This window comes from Panthera pardus, unplaced genomic scaffold (genome assembly GCF_024362965.1).
Source record: "Panthera pardus isolate Hobbes unplaced genomic scaffold, ASM2436296v1 HiC_scaffold_11, whole genome shotgun sequence".
Lineage (NCBI taxonomy): Eukaryota > Metazoa > Chordata > Mammalia > Carnivora > Felidae > Panthera > Panthera pardus.
In genome coordinates, this window is record NW_026526666.1 from 51,847,700 (window position 1) to 51,875,032 (window position 27,333).

A 27,333-nucleotide genomic window follows, 5' to 3' on the forward strand; every position below is an offset into this window, starting at 1 on the left:
AGTGCAAGTATAGGAAAGTATTCCAAAGGGTATGACCATGTGTTTGGTGGCTGGTCACAGATACGTTCTCTTCTCTCAAATGGTAACATGAACAACTCAGGATCAGATGTAGAGCCTTTATAACAGATCCAGAAGAAACTTCTTACCTTCTTTCCTAAGGATTTCTCAGAATTTTCTGTCTCATTTTGAACTCATTTATGATACAGGAGCAGTTTCAATCTGAGCAAGATTTTACTAGATGTTTTCTAACGAATGGCTCAATCTTTCACTCTGCATTTCCTGGCTTATCTTGCCTAATAATACAATCTGTGTGTATGTGCCATTATAGAGAATTATTCCATTGTTAGTAAAGATTTTTGAAATAGAGATTAACTTTATTTACTTTAGTAAATGAGCATTTTAAGTTAATACGTCTGATTAAGTTAATGTTTTTTTTTTTAATTAATAAACATTTAAATTAAATACGGTCATTTAAATCAGCTACAGTCATTATGGGAGTTTGGATACAAATTGGTTTTCGGAAAATAAGACTCTGTAGACAAAAATAATAAGAGAACAAATTGTTTAAATGGAATTAAAATGTTGTTCTAGGTTTTGGAGCTTCAGAGACTTAGGTTTTTATGGGTCTGAAGTAAAGATACCCAGGCTTTACTTCCTAGTAATCGATCATGAGGTTGGCATTGAGGGAACAGAATTCTCCTAGAATTGTGAGACCTGAAACCCAAGAGACAGGGGACTCCTGAGGCTGTATCGAGGACCTTTTGGTCTCTCTATCCTACCTCTTCCATTAAAAATGTAATACTCATGAAACCAAACAAGGTACAAAGCTTCTTTTGTATTCGTTGGTTCTCGGTGTATCAATTCCTTACTAGACGTTCATTGTTGAGAGGCAATAAACAAGAAGCCCCTTTAACATTTTTATTAAATACTCCTCATAAGTGAACCATCACCAGTTAAGTGCAAGCAAGATACGGCAGAGGTGGGCAAGAAGACTCTGTTGTATAGAAATTAGGAAGAATAATATCAATTTAGAAAGGAACAGATATTCGAATGATCAGCAGTAACAGAAAAGAAAGTCCCATTGTCAGCTGGATCCCACATACGGCTCTTTGATGGCCTTGAAGTTGCAGCATGGCAATCTAGAGCAAGGTTAAGGCTATGTCGACCACACAAACCACATTCAGGAGAAAGCCCATTGAGTTAAAAACTCTTCTCCTTCCCAAGTGACCACATTTTCCTCTTTTTAATGATTGTCCTTACATGTAGACTGTGAATAAATCGCCTTCATTTTTAATTAGTTAATTCCCTCTTTTTCCTTAAAAAAAAAAAAGAGTAACTTGTCATAATCTCCGATGTCACCTAACTACTGGGTAGGAATCAGCCACACCTGAATAGCAGTCCCTGGAGGTGTTATCTTTGATCATCGGCTATGTGATTTAAACAGAGAACCACCAGCTTGTCAGCTGGGCCAGAGGATTGGCCCCAAATAATAACCAATTGATCAAATTGGCATGTGCTCACAGAGGGGATTTCAGAGGGCACTGTTTTCAGTTCCATTTCCTCTCTCAAGGCAGATGGGGGTCATTTCAAACAAAACAAGAACCCTACTTTTTGTTACTTTAAATTCATCATACATTTCAATCTGAGAAAAATGACTGATTTTTCACTTTGAACAACGCAAACTAATACTGATTTGTCTTCAGTGATGAAATACAGACTTATGTGATAATCTAGGAGTATTGACCTGAAAACATGTCTCTTCCTCCCAAGATGGAAATTATTATTATATATTATTAGGTATCAGTGTATACTGACCAACATAGATTATAGACCAGGAACTTACTTCAAATTCAGGGTTAAAAACAATGTGGCTTAAAAATTCTTTCCTTACTTTCTTCATAGCTTTCTTATTCTTTATTATCACTTTGCTGTAAACTTCTATGGTGCTTTTTGGCCAGTCTCCAGGCCTTGCATACACACACATCCATACCCACGCCTGCACACACACACACACACACACACACACACACGCACGCACACACACATTTTTCAAATTTAGCACTAGGGTTGGGATACTTATGTATTAATTTAGTTTGTTATGGAAAAGTGCTCTGATAATCTTAAAATATCTTGACACTTATATGATCAGTGGCTCCCAACCAATAAATATAATTCATCTGCTTCATTCGTTTTGGGTCATCATAAATTTAATGGGAAGCCAAACCTGGCCACCTCGCCTTGGCAACAATTTTCTCTATACATGTTTAAGGTAAAAATGTTGAGAGTTCTTACCGGGCTGCGCCTCTGTGATCAGCAAAAAGGAAGAGAGAACAGATACCTAGTCAGAGAATGATGGATCAGTCAACAGGCTTGGGTAACAGAAGATTTCATAAACAGCCAACCAAACATACACTCCAAGTAATCAGGCCAAGAAAGACAAGCAGTCATCATGCCTGTGGCTTATTTAAACCATGAAGAGGTTTTGGAGAACCTTACAGAGAAGCTATCTGTGATACAACATAGCTTTGTTAATGGGGTGTACTATTTCAGTGAAGTGTACAAAAGAAAAAAGAAAATACAAGACAATTTCACTGACAGCTTTAAATGTTTTGTCATAAGGAGTTTCTCTCCAGATTATTTGGGGAGGAGGTTTTAGAGACTAGGTACTATAGAGAAAAGTGTTTCCCACACAACAGGGTGTTAGCAAACACCATAGATGTAATGTATTTCCCATGTGATTTGCACTAAATTGGAGCCTCCCCACATCAGACAGTAGGATTAGAAAGACCTCTTGTTTGCCTGGCTCTTCTCTTTGATATCCTACGGAATGAGTGTTGGTGAGGACTTTTTTTCTTGAAGTGTCCGTTCTTGGCCTGGTGATTTGGGCAGTCTCTACCAACGGGTAGGAATGTGACAGAAAAGACGAGGAGCCCCTGACAAGCACAGATGGCAGTAAGGAAAACTGTCCAGCATCAGTAGAACAATGGTGGACCAGATGTTGTCTGTAAGAACACAACCAGCAGACATACGTCTTCTCTCCTTCACTTCTCAAACCTGGTTTATGGCTGCTATCAATTTACCCCAACAAACTCTGACTACTCTCCCTCTTCAGGGTTTTTCCACAGTAACAACAGTGACTATGATGTGAGTAGGGAAAGAGATTTTTCTCAGAGTTTTGGTTTCAAAATATGGGCTACCCCATGAAGTTACTAGAGGTTATCTACGACCTAGTATTGCCCAAATCCCCAAATCCAGGCCGGAAGTGCAAATATGTAAGTATCCAGAAGGTTGCTCAGATGAAGAGGATGGTTCTACTCTCTGGAGGGTGGACAGGAAACAAGCCTCTAGCGTTTTATACCTGGGAGGCCTCCATGGATATCTGGTCCAACTGCCTTATTGAAAAAGAGGGGAAAGTGAGGCTCTGAGACACACAGCTAGTAAATGGGTAGAGCCGGAGACAGAGTTTAGGTCTCTGGTCTCATTCTTACTTTACATTGTCGGAGGGCTCCTAAAGCAGAGGACCATGAATGCTTACTTCCTGTCTTGAATGTTTTGTGACAAAACTCATCACTTTGAACATGGTTACTCTAGTCAATTTTACTTATAATATTTGAGACTTTCTCATATGCCTTACGTTCCAGGTTCTGCTCCACATTTTTCTCACCTTTCTTATAAATTTGTCTATATGCATGTACATAATTTACATAAAATCAAAAAGTCCTCTTATGAATATGTATTTCTAGGCTTAAATTCTTTTATTGACTAATTCATACTGTGTTTTGAGAGGAATTCACTAATGAAAATTTAGATTTTATAATTCTTTTAATGACCAGACTAAAATCCTTCTCTAAGAAAAAATGTGGGAATATATGATTTTAGCTTCAATTTCATGGCAAACGATTCACTTTTTAAAGGTAACATAAACTACAGCAAAGAGGGGATTAAAAGTGACACAAATTTCCCTAAGATGAAATTATGAAAAGTAATGTAAAAATAAAATGCAGATTGTACCCATATAGAGGCAGAGCCTTACATACAAAGAAACTTTATTCATTTAAGATTATAGAGAACACTTTTCAAAATAATTTCAATTACATTAATCTCCCCAAATTAAGTCATATCTTAATTTCCAATGAGTTAAAAACCTGTATTTTTAATCAACAGTTCCTGCTCGTATTTTTTTTTCTAGCGAAAGACAACATCATAAGATAGCATTTCAGAAGGTCCGCTTGCAAAATGCCTTCATCTGGGAAAAGCTGTTCAAGTTCATGCAGTCACAAGCTTATCATCCAGAATTGAGAAGACCCAGCTAGAAACTGTGGAGAGGTCAGACCCAGAAAGCCTCACAGTCCATACTTAAGAGCTATTTGAAACCTTCAAAAGAAAAATATTCTACACATCAGATTGAAGGGCTTCATATATGTTAATTGTCACCATTAAGGTGCATAACGCAGCTGTATATTGGTTCTGCTGAACAACAACAATTCTGACAGCAAAATGTGTATGAGCCAGGAGAGAAGGGCCTCTGTTAAAAGTTTTATTTTACTCTTCCTCATTTCCCAAGAACGTTGAAGGCTTTAGCCTTCTACCTTTGCTCTACCAATATATGGAATTAGCTTCAAAGGTGGAAGGAAACTCATTCGTGTCTGGTCTCGATAGATTCTATAAGCTGAACACTATGCATTGAGCAGCAAACTCAGATGGGTGCAGGGCAAGGAGCGGGGTGCTGTCTGTAAGGGCACGTGTCTTTCACAAAGCTTTGGTGGACTCGCCACTAATCGGGTGCACCCACGCCTGCCCTGCAAAAATGTGGGCCTACTGCTGCCAGATCTTCAGAGAAGCGGCACATCCAGATGTTTTTTTTTTTTAAATTTCAAACATCCTGGCTTTTAAATGTGAGCTAAAGTTGTTTTTAACTACACAAGCAAACAAAACACTTATTCCGTTGTTCAGAACCTGCAGGTGGCCAATTTGTCACTGATTGCAGGCTTCGGGGTCTCAAATAATAAGCTCTCAGTAGATTTTATCTACTGTTCTTATTACTTCACCTGATAACTCAAACAGGGACTTTGCAATTGGTCGATTCATTTTCTGAACAGTTTTCCTTTGTTCCTATTTAAATATTAATTACTCAATTCCTAGATTTCTCTTGATCTTCTGACACATTCTGGAGAAGGTTTTGGAAACATTTTATTATTCCCTCTACTTTTCTGAAAAGAGATAGTTCTGACTTTGTACTTGAGGCTATTTTCAAAGTGGGCATACACTAATAATTTGTGATTTGGTCACTAGAATGAAGACTTTGGTTAGAACATGTTGTATTTCTAAAATGCCTACAGTTTGCAACATGAATATGCCTTCCTAAAATAATGTTTCAGCCTGTGTCCTCACAGTTTCCACAGTGTCCTTATTCCACACTAGCTTTGCTTTGTTATTTTTTGCACAAAAGGATTAATTTAAATTCAGCCTACTAGGATACCTTAGTCGTAGCCAATGCGAGTGTTTTAAGATATTTATAAAAAGAAGTAACCAAACACAATATGTCTTGCTCATCAAAATCACTAAATCAGCCTCAGTTTTTGAAGCTTTACAACGTCCTCATTTGCTAAATTCAGTGCTCTGTGGAACCAGAGGAAAATGCGTGAAAAGCTACAAAGCACCAAACAAATATTTTTATACAGGCTAGTCACAGCAAATTCAGTGATTCATGTTAGAGCATTTTCTAGGAAAGAATTAGAATATGTGATCACTATGCTTATTATTTTGATTCCAGCCAATATTCTTACTTGCTTTTAAATGCTTATGGTGAAGGCCAGCTATCGGGCAAACACTTCTCCCCCACCCATATCCAATAGGACTTGGTTGAGATGATCTTCTGAATCTCCATTTGGGAAGAGAAACAAACAGCCTGCTCGATGTCATTAAGACTCGACCAGACTGAGCAATCCATAAGATGGGCATTTCCAAAGGAAAATGAGGCAAGGAAATGGGAGGGGGATTCACCCTTAGAAACAAACAGCTCCCAATGAAAAGGGTTACTTGGCTATGAGGGTTAATGGCTACGAGGACAATAGGATGGAACCCAATGAGGAACAGGGCATTTTTAAGGCACCGCAGGTCAACTTCAGGCCACATGATTCAGTAACATTTGAAGTGGCCAAATTTGGATAATTCAGAGAAAGGCTCAAGGTCAAGAATAAGCACAACCGGCAAAATGTAAAGAAAGGCTACTAAAGCATACCAACACAATTGTATGCCACAAAGGATGTGATACATACTTGACTCTCAATTACTCAGAGGTGGGCCATCCATCTTAGTATGAGCCATAGTGATAATAACAAGTGCTTATTTTATTTTTAGAAACGAGAAGACATTGGGTTCATATTTTGATAAATTGTAATATTTTGATCTCCTTTTTTGTTCTTCTGTGTCTTCCACTTCTCCTCCCTCCTATCACCCGGACTTCCCACAAGTGTGGTACCCTGCAGGTGGTACGGAGACTGCCAGGATGGGGACAAAGGACAGGATGACACATTACAGCACTTATTACAGTGTCCACTTAGGTGAGGTAAGTACAACCAACCACCAGCCCCTTCTCGGTGCTCATTAACATGGAAACAGCATTTCCATATTTTCTAGTCAGCCATGTATCAGCATCCTGGGAACGTGTTCCCAATACACCAGGCAACTGAGAAGAGAACAGTGAATTTTTTTTTTTTTTAGTGGCTCTGTTTCATTGTTGTCCTAAAATAAACAATGATGTAGGTACATCATAGTAGATTTTTGCTGCCACTAAAAATCACCCACTGATACTAAAAAGGACTGTGGAAGAGTTGTTTTGCACTTTATAAAGATCCTCTTTTTTCATTTCTGACAACTCCAGAAGGGGACATTTTTCTGATTAGATGAAAAATAAAATAAAAAAGACCCTTTCCTAGGCCAGGTTCAGAAGACTTCATTCACAGATGCTATCATGTTGTGCATTAAACAAGAAATTAACTTAACAAAGTGTTTGCCTAGCTTATGGTATGTATGTGTAACCTGACTAATCCAAGCAGAAGCTGCAATAAATAACAATTAATACCTAAAATATTTGATCACATGCCTGTTTTTGAGGCAGACGTAGATCTTTACAAAACTACCCTGTGGCCCTTAATAACAGGCTTGTAAAATCACTTAGCAACCAACTTCCTTTATTCTGCACGGGACATAATTAAGCCTTGTCCTCGTTCACAAAGGTTTGTTTTTAAAATTCAAAATCTTGTTTAGGTGTTAAACACAGGCAATCATTGGATATGCAGATGATGAAAGTGAACAGAATAAATAACGTTTGGCCAAAATGTGGAAAGGACTTATTCCTTACCGGACTTTTCCTCTAAAAAGCGTAGCATGAGGAGGAAAAAGAAGAGAAAAATGAGAGAAGTGAAAAGTATTTTCAAGAAGAAGCAGGTCAAGCCTCAGAACAACCTCATTTAAAGCAGCTCTCAAGGAATTGCTCTTCTAATGGTTTCCCCTGGGTGTGCGACACAGTCACTCCTATGCCACTGGCTCTGGCTTGAAGAACGGCAGAATGTGGCACCCCAAAATATGCTACTTTGGTATATTGATCACTGTGAACTGCAAGCATTTGAAAACGGTAAATGCAGGGAGATGCTTTCTCTGAACAACCCTCATCTGTCTAAAGATAAAGCCTCCAAAAGAATTGTCATCAATCCCCTTCCCAGGGGTGTTATCAATCAGGAAGGATTGACTCATACCATGGAGAGGAAACCAGAGGTGGATCCCACACCCTGACAACTTTGTCACAAACTATTCTTTCCGTCTATTCTTGTAAGAGCTCTTTTACCTTTCCTAAAGATCAGACACTCTCCCTTCAGAGACCTACATCCCCTCCCCTAATTCAGAATTCTAAAGCCACCTCTTTGACTTACTTATTTTTCCTGGGTGTCTCCCATGTATACAGGAAGTCTCCCATGTATACACTTGTTAATAGACTTTGTTTTTCTCTTATTAACCTGTTTTTTTGTTAGAGTCCCAGCTGAAAGCCTATGTGGGTAGAGATAAAGTTTTGCCTTCCCTGTAAGTTCCAGCTGTAGAGGGCATTGGCGTGGCCTTCATTTGAGCACATTGTAACCTCTCTTTTGAATGCTTTTATCAAATAGCTTTTATCAAATAGATGTGTGCCTTGAAGATAGAAAATTATGCTTTGTGATTTGGAAGATGACATAATTGCAATGCAGCTGAGCATGGTCATAAAACTAATACATGAGATTATCCAGAAACTCCAGTTTTGTCAGGGAACCCGGTACCCATCATCATTTCTCAAGATACCCTGGATAGAACCACCAATGCTTTCATCCCATATTTTATGTCTCCCCACTCCCCACGGACATTAGCAAATTACTTTCCTGGTGAGTGGTTGCTGGCCCCTCAGAATGCTCTTTTATTTCCTGGGCAACTGTCTTGGTGAGGGCCCCATGTCTGGCTGATGGTAGAGCTCCACTGGCCTTGTATACGCACTTCCTGGCTGATGGTCCTATTTCCAGTTTTGTCTCCTAAATTCATCCTCTGCTCTACCTCCAGAATTATTTTTCAAAATAGTGAAGTGAGTATATTACTCTGTCCTTCAAAAACCTCCCAATCATACAAAAATTAGAACGCATGCTCCATTCTATGTCAGTTAGGCCTTCACGATGGGCTCCAATTTACCCTCACATCTTCACCTTCCACCGCTGTTCTGCATGAAGCTCACACTTAACCTTGGAGGCTCCTGGTCATCTGAATGTTCGCTCCACTCACACACTTCCCTGCCTTCTGCTCAGGCTGCCTCTGTAGACTTCGAGGCCTTCTCCTTCTCCCTCAATTACAATTTTACTTATTCTTTAAGGTCAGGACCTTTTCTTCCATTGAGGCCTTCTCCAATGTTCCCTGTCAAAATCAGTTGTTCCCTTCTCTGGTTTGATCATAACACATTCCTTTTGTTCAAAAGAACAAACTCATGTTGAAGGTTTTTCTGCTTGCCTGGCATTTATTAGCCTCAGAAAAACCAAGGTACACATTGCTAGCATAATTTTTGCAGTTCTTATTTTGTCCTGTTTTATTTAGGTGTCTCCACTCGATTATTAACTCACAGTAATGGTCATGAGTGGACTCTCTCTGGTCCCAAACATAGTGCTAGGCACACAGGAGGCATTCACACATGTTTAGGAATTCCCTTTCTAGGGGCCATTAAAACACTATAAAATGCATAGTATCTTTTAAAATACAGAAAGATGAACTGGTCTCTGAAATAAAGCTGAATTGTATATGCCCCAAGGGATGTGACCCTCTTTGTAATGGTTCCTTCACCAGCTCCTATAAATGTTTCAACTTAGCTCCTACTTAACTCTTGGTCTCTCTGCTATTAGTGACCCCAGGGTCGAATACATATTACAAAGGCTCCCAGGAAGTAGCACAGCTTTGTACAAACATTAGTATAGAGCTGTGTGATCAGATCTTGGGGCAGGGGTGGAGAATGTTCTCTCATAGCCAAAAACTAATGCTGCAGAATAACTGAGGGTCAAGATAGGTGCTGACATTCTTGGTGCTTTTGGTCCCAGACCCTTGGTAAGTAGCACAAAGAAATGAAACTTATTAAGGTCCATGTTCTCAACCTACAGATAAAAAGAAATTCTTGGGTTAAAATCAAATAGCTTTAAAGGAGTTGTCATGGAAGCTTTTGTATATTTAAATCAGCTTAACCCCTTATTCTCTGGATGCTTTTGAGCAGGCTGTACTGCATCTCAATTCCGTAAGGCAGGGATGTAGATTTGTTGCGGAATTGTAGGAATTTGTTGTGGAATAGTTGTAGGAATGTTATGAGAATTAAAAGATGTGGATGATATTGAGCTAATGTTTACTGAGAACCTTTACCTTTACCCTGGTGTCCTTGTTATTTCTAATTTAGCAGTGAGGACAAGGAGGCTTAGATAAATCCCAAGGCCGCACAGTTACTAAGGAGCAGAGCTGGGTCTGGTTCCCAGCTTACCTACCTCCCCAGACCCTGGTTGGGGTGGGCCTATGGCACAGATCAAGTCCCCTAAACTGATTAACCCATTCTCAGGGCCTTAACAGCATTGGGATCTAGAAACAATACAGCTAAAAGCTCACAGATCGAACATCCTGGAAAATAATCTTGGGTCTTTCCAAAGAAAACAGTTAAATAATACACCAGGGCTATCTATCAGAGCAGGTCTCAGGGAATGAGCTTTTCAGAACGTGAACTTGTGTTTCTAGGTATGGTTTCAGATCTTGGAATTAAACTGATTGTAAGGTAAATTTCTCAGCCTTTTCCTAGAATTAAATGTATTGAATTAGAATCACAAATGATAAGGACTCCCCCCCACCCCCGCCCCACCACCGCACACCTTCCCAATCCAGACTTCATGATGATTAAACCATTTTTATTCAATATGTTGTTTGTTTTAATTGTTAGCAGTTCCAACACCTAGGCTACGAGCTCTGGCTTAAGGACTTCTTCAGAATGTCACACGAATGAACAAAGGGAAAAAAACCCTGTAAGACAATTCTCTTCTGGGGAAAACAAAGATATTAATGAGCTCACAGCATCAGAGTTGATTTTTCATTGTAGAAAAGCTACTAAGAGAACTGGAAAAGAGATGTATACCCCTGGGTGCACTTGTACAGAGAAACTGAATGAGTGAATTTTTGGACTGGACAAAACATATACCTAAAATATAATCAATGAATCATCTCTCATGCAGGGATTGTCCTGTGCTGTGGCTTGAGAAAGAATAATTCTCTGATTTGCAAGCCTTGTTGAAAGGCAGCTCACCCTTACCCTAAACCACTTTCTAATGCAAGGAGTCATTCAAGTTAGGTCTTGTTGAGGCCTACATTTCTGTGCAAGGGGCTCAAAAGCAACAACATTTACAACTGAACTTAGTTTAAGACCCAGAGCTGAAGCGAACAGAGGTGAATGAAGAAAGTACACAGCAGAGTTTAGTGATCCTCACACAGAGGTTTTGTGCTCTAAATACATCCTTGCACTCTTAACAAGGAACCAGCTGCCATGGGAATTTGGGGCACCAAGTTTCATAAGAGTGGAACCAAGACACGAAAAAACCAAGTCTATCCTATAAGCTTCTTCAGTCTGCAGCCGTTTAACCTTAAAAATAAGATGGCTGTATTTTGGATCTTTATATTTAACGAATGAGATTTGATTATAAATATAACCAGTTCTTATCAGTTATGTATGACAGAAATTAAAAAAAGATAATTCATTTAGATATTTATTGGGTACCTAATAAAGACAAGACACTACTCTAGGTATATTGCTGAACAAAACAATAGGAACAATGGACAAAATGCTCTAATAAGCTTATTCTGGGGGCCAGAGGAAGGAGATAGGCAATAAATAATAAACATAATAAAGAAGCAAACTATCTTGGACTTCAGGAGATGCTAAATGCAATTTTTAAAAGTAGAGCAAATAAAGAGGTTTGGGAATGCCAGGGTAGAGAGTTTTATAATTTTTCAATAAGGTAGTCAGGGTAGGCCATTGAGAATGTGACTCTAACAAACTCCTGAGCCTGAGAGGGACGTCACACTGTGGCCATTTGGAGGAAGGAGGCTCAGCCAGGGAGCCAGGTTAGAGTGGAATGAAAAGGAAGAGTGGCAGGTGGTACCCTGCAGGTTGGGGGTGTCCCCACCATGATGGTCTTGAAGGCCACTGCAGAGATTTTGGATTTGTTCTGTTCCACTGCAGCGTATGGCCGTTACTTAGCAGGAATTCTCTGGTGTGGGGGTTTAGTAACTGTTGGTTGCCGAGAAGAGCCATAGCTGAGACAGATGAAGCCATCTCAGAAAATGCCTGGATGTGACATACGCTGTCATTTTCATTACTCTTTGGAAGCTGATTTTGATTCCCTAAGTATCAAGTTAAAAAAATAAAACAGAGATGGGTTTCAAATAGGTTAGGAAGTGGAAAGGAGTTTGTACTGGGCAAAACAGAGTGAGGCCAGTGCATCTTGCCTTCCCTGTCTGTTGGCTGCTTCAGGATAAGAGTTCAGATGGGCTCACTGGCCCTGTACCACTGTTGTGCTGGTAGCCGATTCCAGTGATGGTTCCTACCTTCCATGGGCAGTGAGGGGCTGTGTGTTAGACAGAAAGAAATCTCACCTATACTATATTCTGTTCATTATGAAATTTCCCCCAGTGGCCGAAGAAACATTTTCTGACATAATGAATTTGAGTGATTCATACTCTAAGAGGTTTTTTTTTCCTAAAACAATTAAAAAGTACATCTATTGCTGTAGATTATTTCAGGCACTAAAAAAAAAATTCTCCTTCAAGGGACTTTTTTCTTATATTGTTATATTTATTTTTATACTGTGATTCGTACAGTTACAGAAACTTCTTAGTACAAAAATAAATACAATAGTATAAAAAAGGTAAGACAGTATGTACCACTAGGTGACTGAAACCTGAGGCTTTAGTTTGGAGAACAGGGGCGCCTGGGTGGCTCAGTTGGTTAAGGGTCCAACTTCGGCTCAGGTCCCGATTTCACAGTTCATGAGTTCGAGCCCTGTGTCAGGCTCTGTGCTGACGGCTCCAAGTCTAGAGCCTTCTCAGAATCTGTGTCTCCCTCTCTTTCCCTGCCCCTCCCCCCTCACACTCTGTCCCTCTCTCAAAAATAAATAAACATTAAAAAAAATAGGTAAGAGACAGACATCTCACTGGATATGTGGGTTCAGGGGAAGAGAATTATGACAAAATACTGGCGCTCAGAAAAGAAGAACATGTTAAGTTAAACTTTAAAAAAAGAACTTGCACACTGTAAGAGAAGAAAGAGAGTTATTGTTTGTATTATTCATCCATCCAATATTGCAGGAAAATGGGTGAATTGCAAGGGGAAAGATCAAAGAAATGGAGAGCCATAAATCTGCTCTCCTTCTAAAATGTGAGGGATGTACATTGCATTTTGTCATAGCAAAATACCAAGCTCCATTTCATTTCCCACAGTGAAGAACATCCATCCATCCACCCAAGTATTTTCTAAGTACCTCCTACGTGTCACTCAATGTTGTAGGTCTTGAGGGAAAATGTTGTAGGTCTTGAGGGAAGGCTCCATCCATGGGCTAAAAACCTGAGGGTCTAGGTTCTTACTGAATCAATCATAAAATATACTGTTACAAACTTATTTTCCAAATCGATTGCTTCATTACAGAGCCCGATCTACTCCCTTTAGGTCCATCAGCTAATAAAAATAGTTTTACATTCAAACTGTATACCAGAAGGACCAACACAACCAAGGCAGAAGAACATAATGATATAAAAATTAGCCTTTTTGATGATAATTAGCACTGTAATTAAAAGCATGCAATTCAGGAATTTCCTGCCTCTGGTTGAGGACATATTAATATTTTTATGTGTCAAAATTGTGGCTATATTGTCTCACTTAGATTTTAAGCTGGTAACAGAAATTGAGGATGTTAGGCCTCTAATCCTGGTGATCATGTTTCTGAAACTGCCTTCCCCAATCAGATCTAGTTGTCTGAGATAGAACAAGATGGAAGAATCTGGAGTTATGCAAGGAAATTCTAATTCTTACCCTCACAACATGGAGCAAAAGACCATGTGCTCAGAGGGCCCAACCAACATTAATTGGCAAAATAATGACAAAGGCAATCCAGATTGAATTCATATTCTGCCCATTTTCTAGAAGATAAAAATATCCAACACACAGATTTCTTCTTACCAGCACAGGATGGGCACGAAAAGTATGGAAAAATGATATTTTTTTCCTAAAAAAAATAGTAATAAAGAACAATAAGTCTCAGGTGTGAAACTAATTCTTCTGCAGTCCATGGCTTATTAGAGTGTAGGAAAGAGAACAATATGTTTTGAAAAAGGAAGGTCCTACCCATTTCATCATCTATCCTTCTCTGTAAGGCCAGAAGAAAAAAAAAAAGAGTGACATCCTATGTGTCAACTGGATGATTTTGGTCAGGGTGCCTGCAGCTCTGTCTGGAGGGGGCTTCTCAGAATGCATCAGGGATATGGGATCTGGTCACAGTGTTTGCTCAGTATTTGCAATGGGGTGTGGTAGCTTATATATCTGGTCTAGATCCAACTGATCATGTGTGCCCTGTGAAGCTCTCCTTAAAGAGTAGAACCCAAGCTCACCCTCTTCCCTTCTACCAGCTGCACTTGAGGTCTGTGCTGAGCACTTAGCATCAGAATGCACTCCTTAGCCTCCCCTTGCACCCTGCAGCAATCTTACTGGGAGCGAATGGCAGTGTGTAGGAGACTGGAGCTCTCCTCCCCCACTGATGACTCTTTGTTTTTACTGAACTCGATGGGGTGCTGAACCTTCTGCCAAAGTGAGGACAGGAAAGGGGGTGGTGTTACCAAGCAGCGGCAAATTCATGGATTTCACTCACTGGCAGGCTAATTTGGGGGTGGCAGGGTGGGTGGGCCACCTGGAATAGGCAAACAGCACCAGACTTTCTCCAGTTCAAAGCTATCGCCCTCTCCCCATATTTTTTGATTAAATAACTCTGTTATGGATTGCAAAGCACCAGGAATAAGCTTAAACTAATAACTCCTTCTGAATGCCATGCCATATTCTTTAATTCCTTATAGCACTGAATCTTATAGGGGAAGGGGAGAAGGCACCAACATATATGCCAGGTGAGGTCAACACCTGCTCCTACATCATTTTGCATGCCTGTGTTGGGTTAACAATTGGTTTGATATTTGGATATCAGCCCTCTTCTCCTTGACTTTGCTCAAGTCCTCCCTCTCTATTTTTATATTCTTTCTCACTCTTGCAAATGTCTTAAAGAAAAGTGGAGATGAAAGGGGAGCTGATACTTATAGACCCCCTCCTGGGAGACAGGCACCTAACTGGGCATAATCTCTTGTTCTCTTCACATTAGTCCTGCAAGAGGATGGATATTCTTGTTCCCATCTTATAGATTTGGGGTCTGAAGCGTCATGTTAAGCAACTTGCCCATGGACACAGATAATAAGATATAGACTCAAAAGCCTGTGTTCTTCCTACTCAACCAATGTGCTTTAAGGAAATGTTCTCTTTCTTGGTCTCCTTGCTATAACCCCAAACTGCCCCTAAAACAGAAAGCTTTCCACAGAGGCTCTTGAGTCAGAATACACAGTAGAGTATTCACCCTTAGAGGGATTTAAAGATAATGGAATTATAGACCCTTACTCTGTAGATGAAAATAACCTACTGTGTTTTTAACTTGGCAGAAAGGAGGCAGACGCTGAAGGTCAAGTTCTGGTCCTCAGACTTTCAGCAGCGTCTCTATCTTTCTGAGTTAATTTCTTCTGTAAAATGTGATGATCACCATTTCTCTGCCTGCTTAGTAGTGTGGCTGCTCATTCCATCTTTCTGATTATGACAGCATATATAAACTGTAAACTATTATTATAATAAAGCTTCAACATAAAAAATGCTGACTGATTAGGAGAACTGAAAAATGTGAGCCATATAAAAATGAGGTGTCATTCCTTAACATTTAAAACAAAGGTGCCTGAAGTGTTCATATAAAATGAGAGACTTTTAATAAACTAGAAATCACACATGACACAGCAGTAAGGCTGCCTGAACTGTCAGCTCAGACTTGCTCTCTTGTCACACGGAATGGCTAGGAGGTACTGTAGAAGGTATGTCCGTGGATCGAGGGGGAAGAAAGCCTGGGGGGTGGGCTTCTGAGTTGGGATCAAGAGCCCTGAAGGGCCCATCAAAGTGATAGCCTTCACTATCACTTTGGTTTGTGGGTACTCAGAAGTTGTATGCAAAATGTTTTCGATGAGCTAATGAACTTCGAATTTTTCCCCTGGAAAGAGACCCAATAGCTTTCATCAAAAGTAGTAACATAGTGGGTAAGCGTTCTGAATCAGAATCAGATCTTCTGGGTTTAAATCCCAAGAACTTTGCTTATTAGCTCTGACATCGTGGGTGAACTTAATTAATACTTCCATGCTTCAATTTTCTCATCTGTAAAATGTGGGGAGTAATAGTACCTAGTTCATAGAGTTGCTATGAGGATAAATGAATTAATATGTGTGAAGCATCTGACACACAGCACTCAAATTTTCACAGCTGCCACCACCACCACCATCAGCATCATGAGTTTTCAAAGTGGTCTTAGAGGATGTTGACAGGTATTCGCCATGAATACTCTTGTTGTTCTGATTAATAATAGGTATGATTTACTAGGTTCTTAGCTTGCCCCTATCAGAGAACTGACTGATGTAGCAGTATAAAGATTATTCACCTCAGTCAAACTCAGGACAACTCTGAAGGGACAGCCTAGCTCTAGAGTTCCCATAGGGTCAGCTCAGGGTGCTGTTGGGCATGCAATACAGCTTAACTTCCCCTTCTACCCACCTTACCCCATAGGAGTTGAGCCCAAGGTCACTCCTTAATAAATAAGTTGCACAGTAAACTTGGAGTTGGAAAAGGAGATGGTTTGTCCTTTGTTAATCCTCTAAACAGCACAGCTACAATCAAGGACAAAAGTTACACAGAGATAGCATTCGGGCTTACTAATTTCTTTCAATAATGAAACAGCCTGCCTCAAAAAAGCAGTGTACTTTGCAAGACAGAAGAAGCACTATTACTATTGAAAGGGTCAGTATCAACCAAACAAGTTGGTATTTTAGTGAAATTTGTTTCTGTTTATCTGCTCCTGGCTAGCATGTTGTATAGCATCACTCATATTTAGAATTTAGTGATTAGAAATTTTTACAAGGAAACTTCCTGGGTTCAGTAGAATCTGGGGATAATTTGAAGATAAATGGGGAAAAAATCCATTTCCTAATGAACTCTCAGAAGTAATCCTAGATTATTTAAGATACAATGGCAGAAATTGTCAATGCCCACCACTGTTCATTTACTCCTTTGTCTTTACCTAACAGAACCCTGCCAAAGACTACATTTCCCAGACTCCCTTTTAGCTAATGTGGCCATGTGACTAAATTATGGCTAGTGGTAGTGATGTTTGCAGACTCTGAGTGAAATCTTTAAAGGAAACCACGTGCCTTTTACTTTCTCTTTCCTTCATCCCAAGGTTGGAACATGGAGTCGATTGATGGGTGGTAAGGCAGCAGTAGCCTCAGAAAGGTGAACAGTAGTTTCTGGGTTCTTGAATAACCTCTGGACTAGGACTCAATTATCCATCTGAGGTGCCTACCAGTTTTGACTTTTACATGGGAGAAAAGTAAACCACTTATTTTGCTTAAGCCATTACTATTTTGGTCTGTGTTAAAGCAGCTGTACCAATATTCTAACTTGTACAGATACCAAATCAACAACTAAAATCTAAGAGCTGTTCATTCTTTGCCCAATCAGCATAGTATCAGGAGACTACACTATGAAAAGAATAGAAATGAACATACTTGCCTGTGAGTTAACACTTACATCACCCCCCTCCTTTTTTGGTGCTCTGCCTTATCCTGGCCCACATTATATTTTACTTCTGTATAAAAATCAAGGGCCAAGGCAAGATCTGGACTGAAATTATGTTTATTTGTCTATATAGTAGGATTTTTGCCAGCAATTAATACCCCAATTTTCTATGCTGCTGATGCTTTGTTTTGGGGATGAGTAATTTTCAGATAGGTTTATATTATATATATACATAGATGTATGCATTCATTCATACAACCATCCATCCATCCACCCATCCATTCATTCATTTATTGAGTAATTTGACCATGTAGTGTGTACAGGGAGCTATTCAAATAAAATGAGAAGCAATTCATGATAAGAGATATCAAATGGGTTAAAATTCATTGATACATATTCACAGATGGCTGAGCAGAACAAGTGAAACATAACTTAATCTTAAAATTCTTTAAAAGAAATAGAAATGAGAAATCCAACATAAGCCATTGTTAGGAATCACTTGCCATTTAGAATCTCCTCTATTTCTATTAGAGTAATGATTGACGCTTTTGTAGCATAAGAACCATAACCAATGTGAAATATACCGATATATTATTAACTAGTGTAGACTCTATTTCTCTTTTTGCACCTGAATTAAGTGTAGACATATAAATGTCTGATTGCTTGGTTGGAAACATCTAAAGTTGCAAAAGGATCTGCCATTTTTATCATGGCACTAACTGGATTTCAGAAGTTTTTCTAGTTATCTTGTACTGGAGATAACATACTGCATATGTCATTTATGAAATAAATGGGGTACACGTGGGTTATCTAGAAGAGGTTACGGATTCTAAAACCAAGAATATATTCTCAGTTACAATCTCCCTTTTTACTTATGTATATCCAGAAACACCCTTACCTTTCCCTAAAGTAGCAATAACAGCTCATTCCCCTACATTAAATATCAAAAATCATAAATATTGGGGAATCCTCATAATGGGCAGAGCCAAGTTCCCACATCAGAAGGAACCTGGGGGTCCGGGGGACGGTGGTGGTAGGGGGATCTGAGAGTCCCTTAATTCATGGTGTTGCTGGTATGCAGAAACAGCCTAACCTTGTAATTACTTTCTCTGAGTGCCCCCATCTACATTTCACACTACCTTCCCTAACCAGAGTTTTAACCACATCATGTCAAGATATTACCATGAAAATAGGTGTTGAGAAGAGCTCAGAACAAACCACTCTTCTTGCTGCACCATCAGTAACACAGCTAGTTGGAGGAATATCTGCTAGATGCCCCGGCAAACAAATTCTTTTTGATAGAGGGGATTTCATCTTTCCTAAATGCAACTAGCTTTTGGCCAAATATATGCTGTATGTCTGCAACAGTTTTAGTAAGTTCTCTTTTCTTTCTTTCTCCTTTTTTTTTTTTTAAGTTTCTTTCACATAAATCTGTTCATTTAATCCCATGATCTTGTCTTCTTACACTTACCCCTAGGTAGCTTCCAAATGCCCACTAAGTGTGTTAGACCCTATGGAAAAGTGGATATAAACTGGTTTCAGGAGCTTAGGTAAATTTTAAGTTAATTTAAAACAACAGTTCAGTAAGTGAAAAATGATTTGAAAGATGTCAACTGAAAAGTCAAAATGTATGCATTTAAAATGCCCCTCTTACTAGAAATCACTGGTATCGCAGCCCTAATTGTGGGTTTTAAATCTGTACTTTCCATTGCAGAGGGAAAGAAAGCACATATATTTCATGGCTCCTGTTTTCAGGGAGACATCTTAAAATAGCAAGTGCGTATATGGTTAAAAATCACCTGAAATATCATTTCCTGTGGTTGATTATTATTAACAATCAGTTTATTCATCACTAACAGCAGTGATAAAGGCCATTATAAGCACTAAGCACTAAGGAAGGCATCGTTATAGATTTTATTCATCCCAGGCAGGCAAATACTTATTCTCAGAAGATAGATGATTACAACTTCTTTAGAAAGTTTTGTTGAGTTTTTTAAAAGAACCTCAAAAATGGTTCAGAATTTATTAACTACCTCTGTCAGGGGGTTGCTGTAGGAAGATCAGATCTTTCTGAAGAAGATGCCAAGAACATATTAGCTGCTAGTTTGAGAACCTTCATCTGTTCCTTACATCTATTTTTAGAAAACAGTTGTAGCGTTTAGCAAACACCACTGAGAAAATACTGTACATGTTGGAACCCAGAATTCAGCAACTATAGAAATCTAGTAGGTGGGAACTGGGGGAAAGGAGAACAAATTGTATAAAAATACCAATTTGAATAATGTAAGTAAGGTCTGCCTATATTTTAGGTGCCTGAAAGATGAGAGTATTTAAAACATTTTGATAATAAAATATAAGGAAGATTATGGGCTTTAATATCTTTATTTTTTATTTTATTTTTTTTCAATATATGAAATTTATTGTCAAATTGGATTCCATACAACACCCAGTGCTCATCCCAAAAGGGGTTTGAATATCTTTAGATTATGATCTGTGACATTAGATTAATGTTTCTTTTGGGAGCAGAGCAATGAAAATGTTGTTGTTGTTTTTAAAGAAAAATAATTTCCTTAGTTTTCTTCCCATGAGTTTCTAGGTGTTATATCATAAAAAAAAGACTCTATGATGTGTTTTTAAAAATCACTGTTAGTAGGGGCACCTGGGTGGCTCAGTCGTTTAAGCATCTGACTCTAGATTTCCGTTCAGGTCATGATCTCACAGTTTGTGAGTTTGAGTCCTGCATCTGGCTCCAAACTGGCAGTGTGAAGGCTGCTTGGGATTCTCTCTCTCTTCCTCTTTCTGCCCCTCCCCAGCTCTCTAAGTAAATAAACTTAAAAAAAAAAAAACACCATTAGTAAATATGTAAACCTCATATTATTCTTAATTGCTTCAGAAGTAACTCTGAATAATCTTTTTGTTATTTTTCCTTCTTTTTCAAATGCTTGCAGGAATGTAAGCCAAAAAGAAATGTGGTCCCCTGTATTTTTGCCACTTTGCAAAGCACAAAAACAATTATAAAATGAGCATAGCTTTCTAAAACAGAAGGAGCTGTTTAAGGTTTACATAAAATTCATAAAAGGGTGACCACATGCCAGCCTCCAGTTTAAGGGGTTTCTGATCTATTTAGCACGTATGGGCGGAACACAGCTCTCTGTCCAACCTCATCAAAACTTGGCATAAACACCACTCACCACTGGTGATGGGGAAAGTGCAATGTTGCCTATCGATGCCTTCAGCTCATCCACGGTCACAGCACTCTTAAGAATGTCTTTAGATTGTAATGGCTTAATCTTGATATTAAATTTCTTGTGTGATTCTTCTTCCTCTTCCGATTCACTCGAAGAATAAAAGTGCTTTCCTTTGGTAGGTAGAACACAGTTAAAGATACAGAACTCTTTTTTCTACTGGGAAGCAATGATAAGTAGAAGACAAGAGTGACTGCATATAGAGGCAGCAAAGGTATCCTTAGATGGCAGGAAATCAAAGCAAAATACACAGACAAATAAAAGAGCAGATTAGGAAAGGGTTCAAATTTATTTACCTTTCCTTGGAACATGATTAAGAATGGTGAATTTCTAGGAGCAGTAGTATAAGGTCCTACATTTTTGCTGCAGGTGGCCATTTGTTATGTCCCACTCAGTACAAACAAGGACAGGCCCACGGGAGCTTTCCTGTCTAAGGAGAAAGAAGGCCACTCTTGGGATGATTTGTGATGAGTTTCCAGTACTTTAGGGACGCTCTGCCCAGAGATGGTTTGTGGGGAGAGCACAGGTAAGAGCTATTTTCTAGTCACGATAAATGACATGGTCATATCAGGTTTTAGCAGACAACCCGGTACCCAGAATTTACACAATCTTTCCTCAGCACATTTTTCTCTTTCTCCTCTCTCTCTTTTCTATGAATAGATCAAGGCAAAATGCCTGCTTGTTAGTGACCGGGCTGTTCTCTGCTGTTTATTCATTTCTAATATTAGGGACAACAGGACTCAGGAAGTTTGGACTATTTCTTATTTCAGCACCTTTTCAAAAATCTGAATTTATATACAGTCTTCTTACAGAAAATAAAGATTAAAATAAAAATAAAATAAAGAAAGGATATAGCCGGGTTCCTCGGGTCTGATGCTATAGCCTTCTTCATCCAGCTCAGGGGAGTTCTATAAAATACAAGTGCACATTAAGCATTTATTATCCTGACAAAAATCAAGGAATTATTAATTTTCCTTCTAGAGCTTTCTACTTAAAGATATAGACAGATCTTTTATTTTAACCTTTGGAAGTGAATGCCAAGCAGCGTATGCTTAGATATTTATTCAAGGATACTTGGAGAGTCTTTCTATCAGAAAAATAAACTAGGAATCAACTGTCAATGAAAGGAAACATTCAAAGAGCATTTATCATGCATTTCTTATAGGCCAAGGACTGTGCTAAGCAATATAGGGGAATACAAAATGCAAGTTATTTTTCCTCTGGAAAATTGAAAAGTATTTTGGTAGGCAAAACATTTTAAAAAGATATAAAATACAAAACATCAGAGCGCCTGGGAGGCTCAGTTGGTTGAGTGTCCGACTTTAGCTCACGTCATGATCTCACGGTTCGTGGGTTCAAGCCCCACATTGCGCTCTGTGCTGACAGTCTGGAACCTTCTTCAGATTCTGTCTCCCTCTCTTTCTGCCCCTCCCCCACTCATGCTCTGTCTCTCTCTCTCTCTCTCTCTCTCTCTTAAAATTTTTTTTTTAAAAAATTAAAAAAAAATCATTGATAGGGGTTTGAAGGAAAAGGAAATTAGTGAAGTCCTGCCTTTCAGGAGAGATGGAGAAGGTGGGGGGGGGGGGGGGGTGGCGGTGGTAAGGGAGAGGCTGTAAGGAAGAGATACCAAGGCAGGAATGGATAGTATGGTTCAGATGGGGAAAGAGAGAGGCAACAACAAAATGACTGACTGCAAAGGAAGCTGCACAGTGGGAGAACATAGGAAATAAGACCATGGATGGCCAACGTTCTGGAGGAAGAGTTCAAACTTCATATGGTTGCTGTAGCTTCTCAGGGTAGAAAGTAGCATCTTAAGGTGTTTTGGAAGCATGCTTCAGGAATAGACTGTGGGCAGAAGAGACTGGAGAAAGGAAAGCTCATTCAAAAACTTGTATCAATCAGGGAAGATGTGCTAAGAATATGGACCAAGTTGTTGGTGGTGGGAAGTGATGAATCTTAGTTCTTTGTAACATCTGGCATAGGAAAAAAACGGAGAGGGAAGGTTCAAGGAGACTCCAAGATTTCTACTGTCAAATCCTCAGGGACTGCTGGTATTTCTGACTGAACTAATGGTAACAGCAGGCAACTAACATTTTTAAAGAAAGGAAAGATAAAAGAGAATTCGCATGATTGGAATTAGTATTATTATCTTTGGGTTCCTATTATATGGTAAGTACTGTCTCCCACTTTATTTCATTAAACCTTCATTAACAATCCTATGTGGAAGGAATTATCCCATTCACTGAGGAGGAAACCAAGAGAAATGAGATGCCATTTTGCAGGAAAACACACCCTAGCGAATGGCAGACCTGTGCCTGGACTCCAGATATATGAGACTATATACCCTTATGCCCTAGAGATGAGGGTGAAACCATTCAAGGGTGGCTCTTTTAAAGTTGTGGTTAGAGGCCTAGATGCGAGAAAGGGACAGAGTTGGAGAGAGAGATTTTGGAGTCACTGAAATGATGAAAGTGCCATGACCATAGAGAGAAAGAAAGCCTGAATGCTATGGAAAAAAGCCACCATTTAAAAAAAAAATTTTTTTTTAACGTTTATTTATTTTTGAGACAGAGAGAGACAGAGCATGAACGGGGGAGGGTCAGAGAGAGGGAGACACAGAATCCGAAACAGGCTCCAGGCTCTGAGCTGTCAGCACAGAGCCCGACGCGGGGCTCGAACTCACGGACCACGAGATCATGACCTGAGCCGAAGTCGGCCACTTAACCGACTGAGCCACCCAGGCGCCCCAAAAAGCCACGATTTATTGAGCATTTATTGTTTCTCTCTTGCCCTTCTTCAGTACCTGAGGTTTTTTTTTTTTTTTTTAATTTAAGTGTATTGAGGTCACTTGCCTGATAAAAACCTGACCCTGGCTTCTCACTGCACTTGGAATGAAAGCCCAGGGCCACTGTGCAGCTCACAGCCCTGTCTGACCTGGCTCCAGGTCTGAGATTCCCTTCCCGGATCCTCCTCAGCTGCAAGGCCTTCATTCTATTGTTAACTTTTATGGTTTGAATACGTAAGCTCTTTCCCATTTCAGGGTCCTCATAAATGCCATTCTCTCTGCTTGGAATTCTCTTCTTTTCAATGCTCAGTCAGTTAACCCCTATTATACTTAAGGGCTTTGCTTAAGGGTCACATCCTCCATGGGCCTTCCTTACTCTCCCCTCTCTCTGCCAAAGCAAGATGACATAATCTCTTAAGAATAAAACCTTTCTTATTACTTCGAGAAAGTGATGTCTAATGTATAATCACAACGACAATTCCTATGTGACCTGATTAGTTTTCAGGACTAAACAAATTTGAGGGAAATTATGCTCCATTTAAGCATTCACAATGTTGACCAGGGATAGCGCTAGAGTGTAGGGTTTAGAGGGGGTAATATTACTTTGATGAGTAATTTGGTATTTTTACTGTCATACTTCTTGTTTGCTTACAACATCCCATTTTTGTGTATTAAAGAATCCTACAAAATATAATAGAGGTCTTTCTCGGTAAAGAAGAATTAACTCTGGGAAAAGAGAGCATTTTTTTTAAATATTTAGTAGCTTCCTTTATAACATTATTTGTGAACAATTTGGATTTAGGGTAACAGAGGGATCGGCATAGATTTTAGGGACTTGAACTGCTAAAAATATCTAAAAGATCCCAATCCCGGGAAACAGATATGAGAGAACCAGGTGATGAGGTTGGCAGAGTGACACGTTTTAGAGTGGAGGAGTGGGAAACATCAAGAATGTAACCTGCTGGGGCAGCTGGGTGGCTCAGTCGGTTGGGCATCTGAATCTTGATTTCGGCTCAGGTCATGATCCCACAGTTCCTGAGATCGAGCCCTGATTCGATTCTCTCTCTCCCCCTCTCTTTGCCCCTCTCCCACTCTCTCTCTCTCTCTTTCTCTCTCTCTCAAGATAAAGTAATAACCTGAAAAAATAATTTAACCTGCTGAGCTTTAGTTTTCTTTTCTATAAAAGGCAAATAATATAATGCAAAAAGCATTTGCTTTTTAAGGCTGTGAGGATTCCACGGCATTTAATATTATGACTGACAAATAGGGAATATTCAATAAGTGGTGGTATTATTTACTGTACAAATAAAGTTATTATCAACAAATATGCAAAAGCTTTAACATTAAAATTAGCTTTTATGCAAGGGGGGGTTCGGTCAAGACAGTCATCTAAAGGACATACATGCAAAAGCATTTTGTAGGGATTGTGAATTTAGGTACCTACTGTATAATAGAAATGACCTTTGATGTGCATATGATTTACATGTTTTATATGATTAGAAATCCAAGAATCACTGTGGCTGTCCTGTTGTGGTTGGTGAAGTGGGTGTTGATGTAAATCAGTTTCCAGGGGAATCAGGTGGAGAGTTTAGGTGTCAGCTGAGAGTCACCCTCACTCATTGAAAAGCAACAAGTGATTGTCACTTGACCTGGGAAAAGTCTGTACCACGAGGTTCTGTGAATTGTTTTGTGCTGTGGTCTGAATGTTTGTGCTCCCCTCAAATTTATATGTTGAAATCTTAACCCCAAAATGATGGTGTTAGGAAGCGGGGCTTTTTAGAGGTGATTGGGTCCTGAGGGAGGAGCCATCATCATTGGGATTAGTGCCCTTACAAAGGAGATCCCAGGAGGTTACAGCTAGAAGGTGCCATGTACAAACCAGAAAATGGGCCCTCGACCAGACACAACAGACACCGAGTCTGCCGGCACTATGACCGCGAACTTCTCAGCCTACACAACTGTTAGAAATAAATTTTTGTTGTTTAGAAGTCACTAAGTTTATGGTATTTTTGTTATAGCAGCCTGAATGGACTAAGACACTATGAGACCAAACCCCAGAGGTTAACTGATTGACTTGATTCTCAAAGCTGCTTAGAAATAGAACCAGGACTGCAACATTTGGACTTAATATTTAAAAAGGCATTTTTTTTAAAACACATATCATAGGGTAGGCAGGAACTAAAATAATCTGCAAATAATGAGCTCATTGAATCCTTTCAACGATGTTATAACGTAACTACTGATTTCATTTCTGTTGGTCAGGAAATAACCATCCCAAAGCCACACACAGAGGATCAATCTGTGGAGGGGTAGGTCATGAACCCAGTCTAACAGACCTTAGGGCTCTGAAACTCTGTAACCACCGTAAGCATGCCAGGCACTGCCTAATGAGATGGAGAATGTTTCACTTATTTCTATGTCTTATTATAAACATAAGAATGCCTCAACTCATTTTCAAATTGTGAAATACTTAATAAAGAAAAACAATGTTCTGATACTCACGTATCTTTCCCAATCAATTTCTGCATAAAATCCATTTGGTGCCCCGTTACTTTTCTTCTGCAATAAATTTGAAAATAAATTTAGAAGAGAAACATTTGAATAAGAGACAAGGAACAAAGAACACTTAACTCTTATCTGTATTTAGCAAGAGCTATCAAAATCCAGCACTGGAAAGACAAATTAGAGCAGCCTATTAAGCAACCACACTGGTGTAACTGAATGGTAAATTGAGCTGCCATGACACTGCATAAAAGAGCTTACATACTTATTTCACAAAAGACTGTAAGATACCTAAGCATAGGAATGGTAACAGCTAGCTGTTCAAATTTTATTTTATTGGTTACTAAAAAATTAGAAGCACCTACAGTATAATTTAATCTTCTATACCTTCAGGGGATATAATCAGATATATATATATGGAAACATTTTGACTGCCATGTTGTTCTCATATACAATTAGTTCCAACATACCTAAAGAGTATCTCTCCAAGTCATTAACTAATCTTCCTTTAGCTTTTCTAACACTGACTCAACTTTTCCCTAACCACCCCCTTGATAGAATGTAAGGGGAATCAACTCCAAGTTAATTCAGTTCCTACGTATTAAAAATAGTTTTGTTATTCTTTCCAAGTGGCTTTTCTTATCAAATTATTAAAATAGAATCCAAGGATTGATTGTGGATTTCTGTCATCCGTGTGTTCTACGGCTTCATGAGCATACGTCATTGCAAGATGACTGGATATCAGCCATTACTCTTCGGATTCTTTTCAAGTTCTATTTTAGCACCTAAACAATCATGATATATGGCCACAAGCATTTGAGTAAGGCTGTGGCATCATACAAACAGAAATTTCTAAGATTCCCTACTTTCTGGGAGCAAAGGACAAAAACACAAATCAGGTTGGTAAGGGAGGGTCCATTCAACAACATTCCTGTGTTTAGCACATAAAACAATGGTATGTCACCGAGAACTAGCAGAACTCAGAACAGCACATATCAAATAGTGAAGCATGCGGCTTGAGGACAGGACTTCTAATTTTACAATCACAGATAAAATCCACTTGAACTACAACATTGAACAGCTAACATCTAATTTGACAAGTAGGTAGGAGAAGGAAGTTTTCATGTATGCCTATCACTAGAAAAGCAAATTAGAGGTAACCTAGTAACCATTGTCATTGATTACTGAATGCTGGACTGGGCATTCTAAGAACTAGCCTAGTTTATACCTAGAGTGAATAGCAGGGAAGGCATAATAGATAGTGTCCGTGCCCTCTTTCTTCCTCTTCTTATACACCACCACTGCACTAGAATGCACAAATACAAGAACTCTGCCATGCTTCCAGCACCCAGGAACATTGACTC

General features: G+C 39.2%; 1 protein-coding gene across 1 annotated transcript in view; it reads right to left on the minus strand.

The window, feature by feature from the left end:
* SGIP1 (SH3GL interacting endocytic adaptor 1) overlaps positions 1-27,333 on the minus strand; it is a 202,901-nt gene that overhangs the window by 82,005 nt on the left and 93,563 nt on the right. Inside the window, exons 6-10 of the mRNA XM_019448970.2 lie at positions 25,970-26,026; positions 21,536-21,590; positions 20,629-20,804; positions 7,364-7,375; positions 2,293-2,304 (exon numbers count right to left, since the gene is read on the minus strand). Of these exons, the coding sequence (XP_019304515.2) occupies positions 2,293-2,304; positions 7,364-7,375; positions 20,629-20,804; positions 21,536-21,590; positions 25,970-26,026 (312 nt within the window). The remainder of the gene's footprint in view (positions 1-2,292; positions 2,305-7,363; positions 7,376-20,628; positions 20,805-21,535; positions 21,591-25,969; positions 26,027-27,333) is intronic.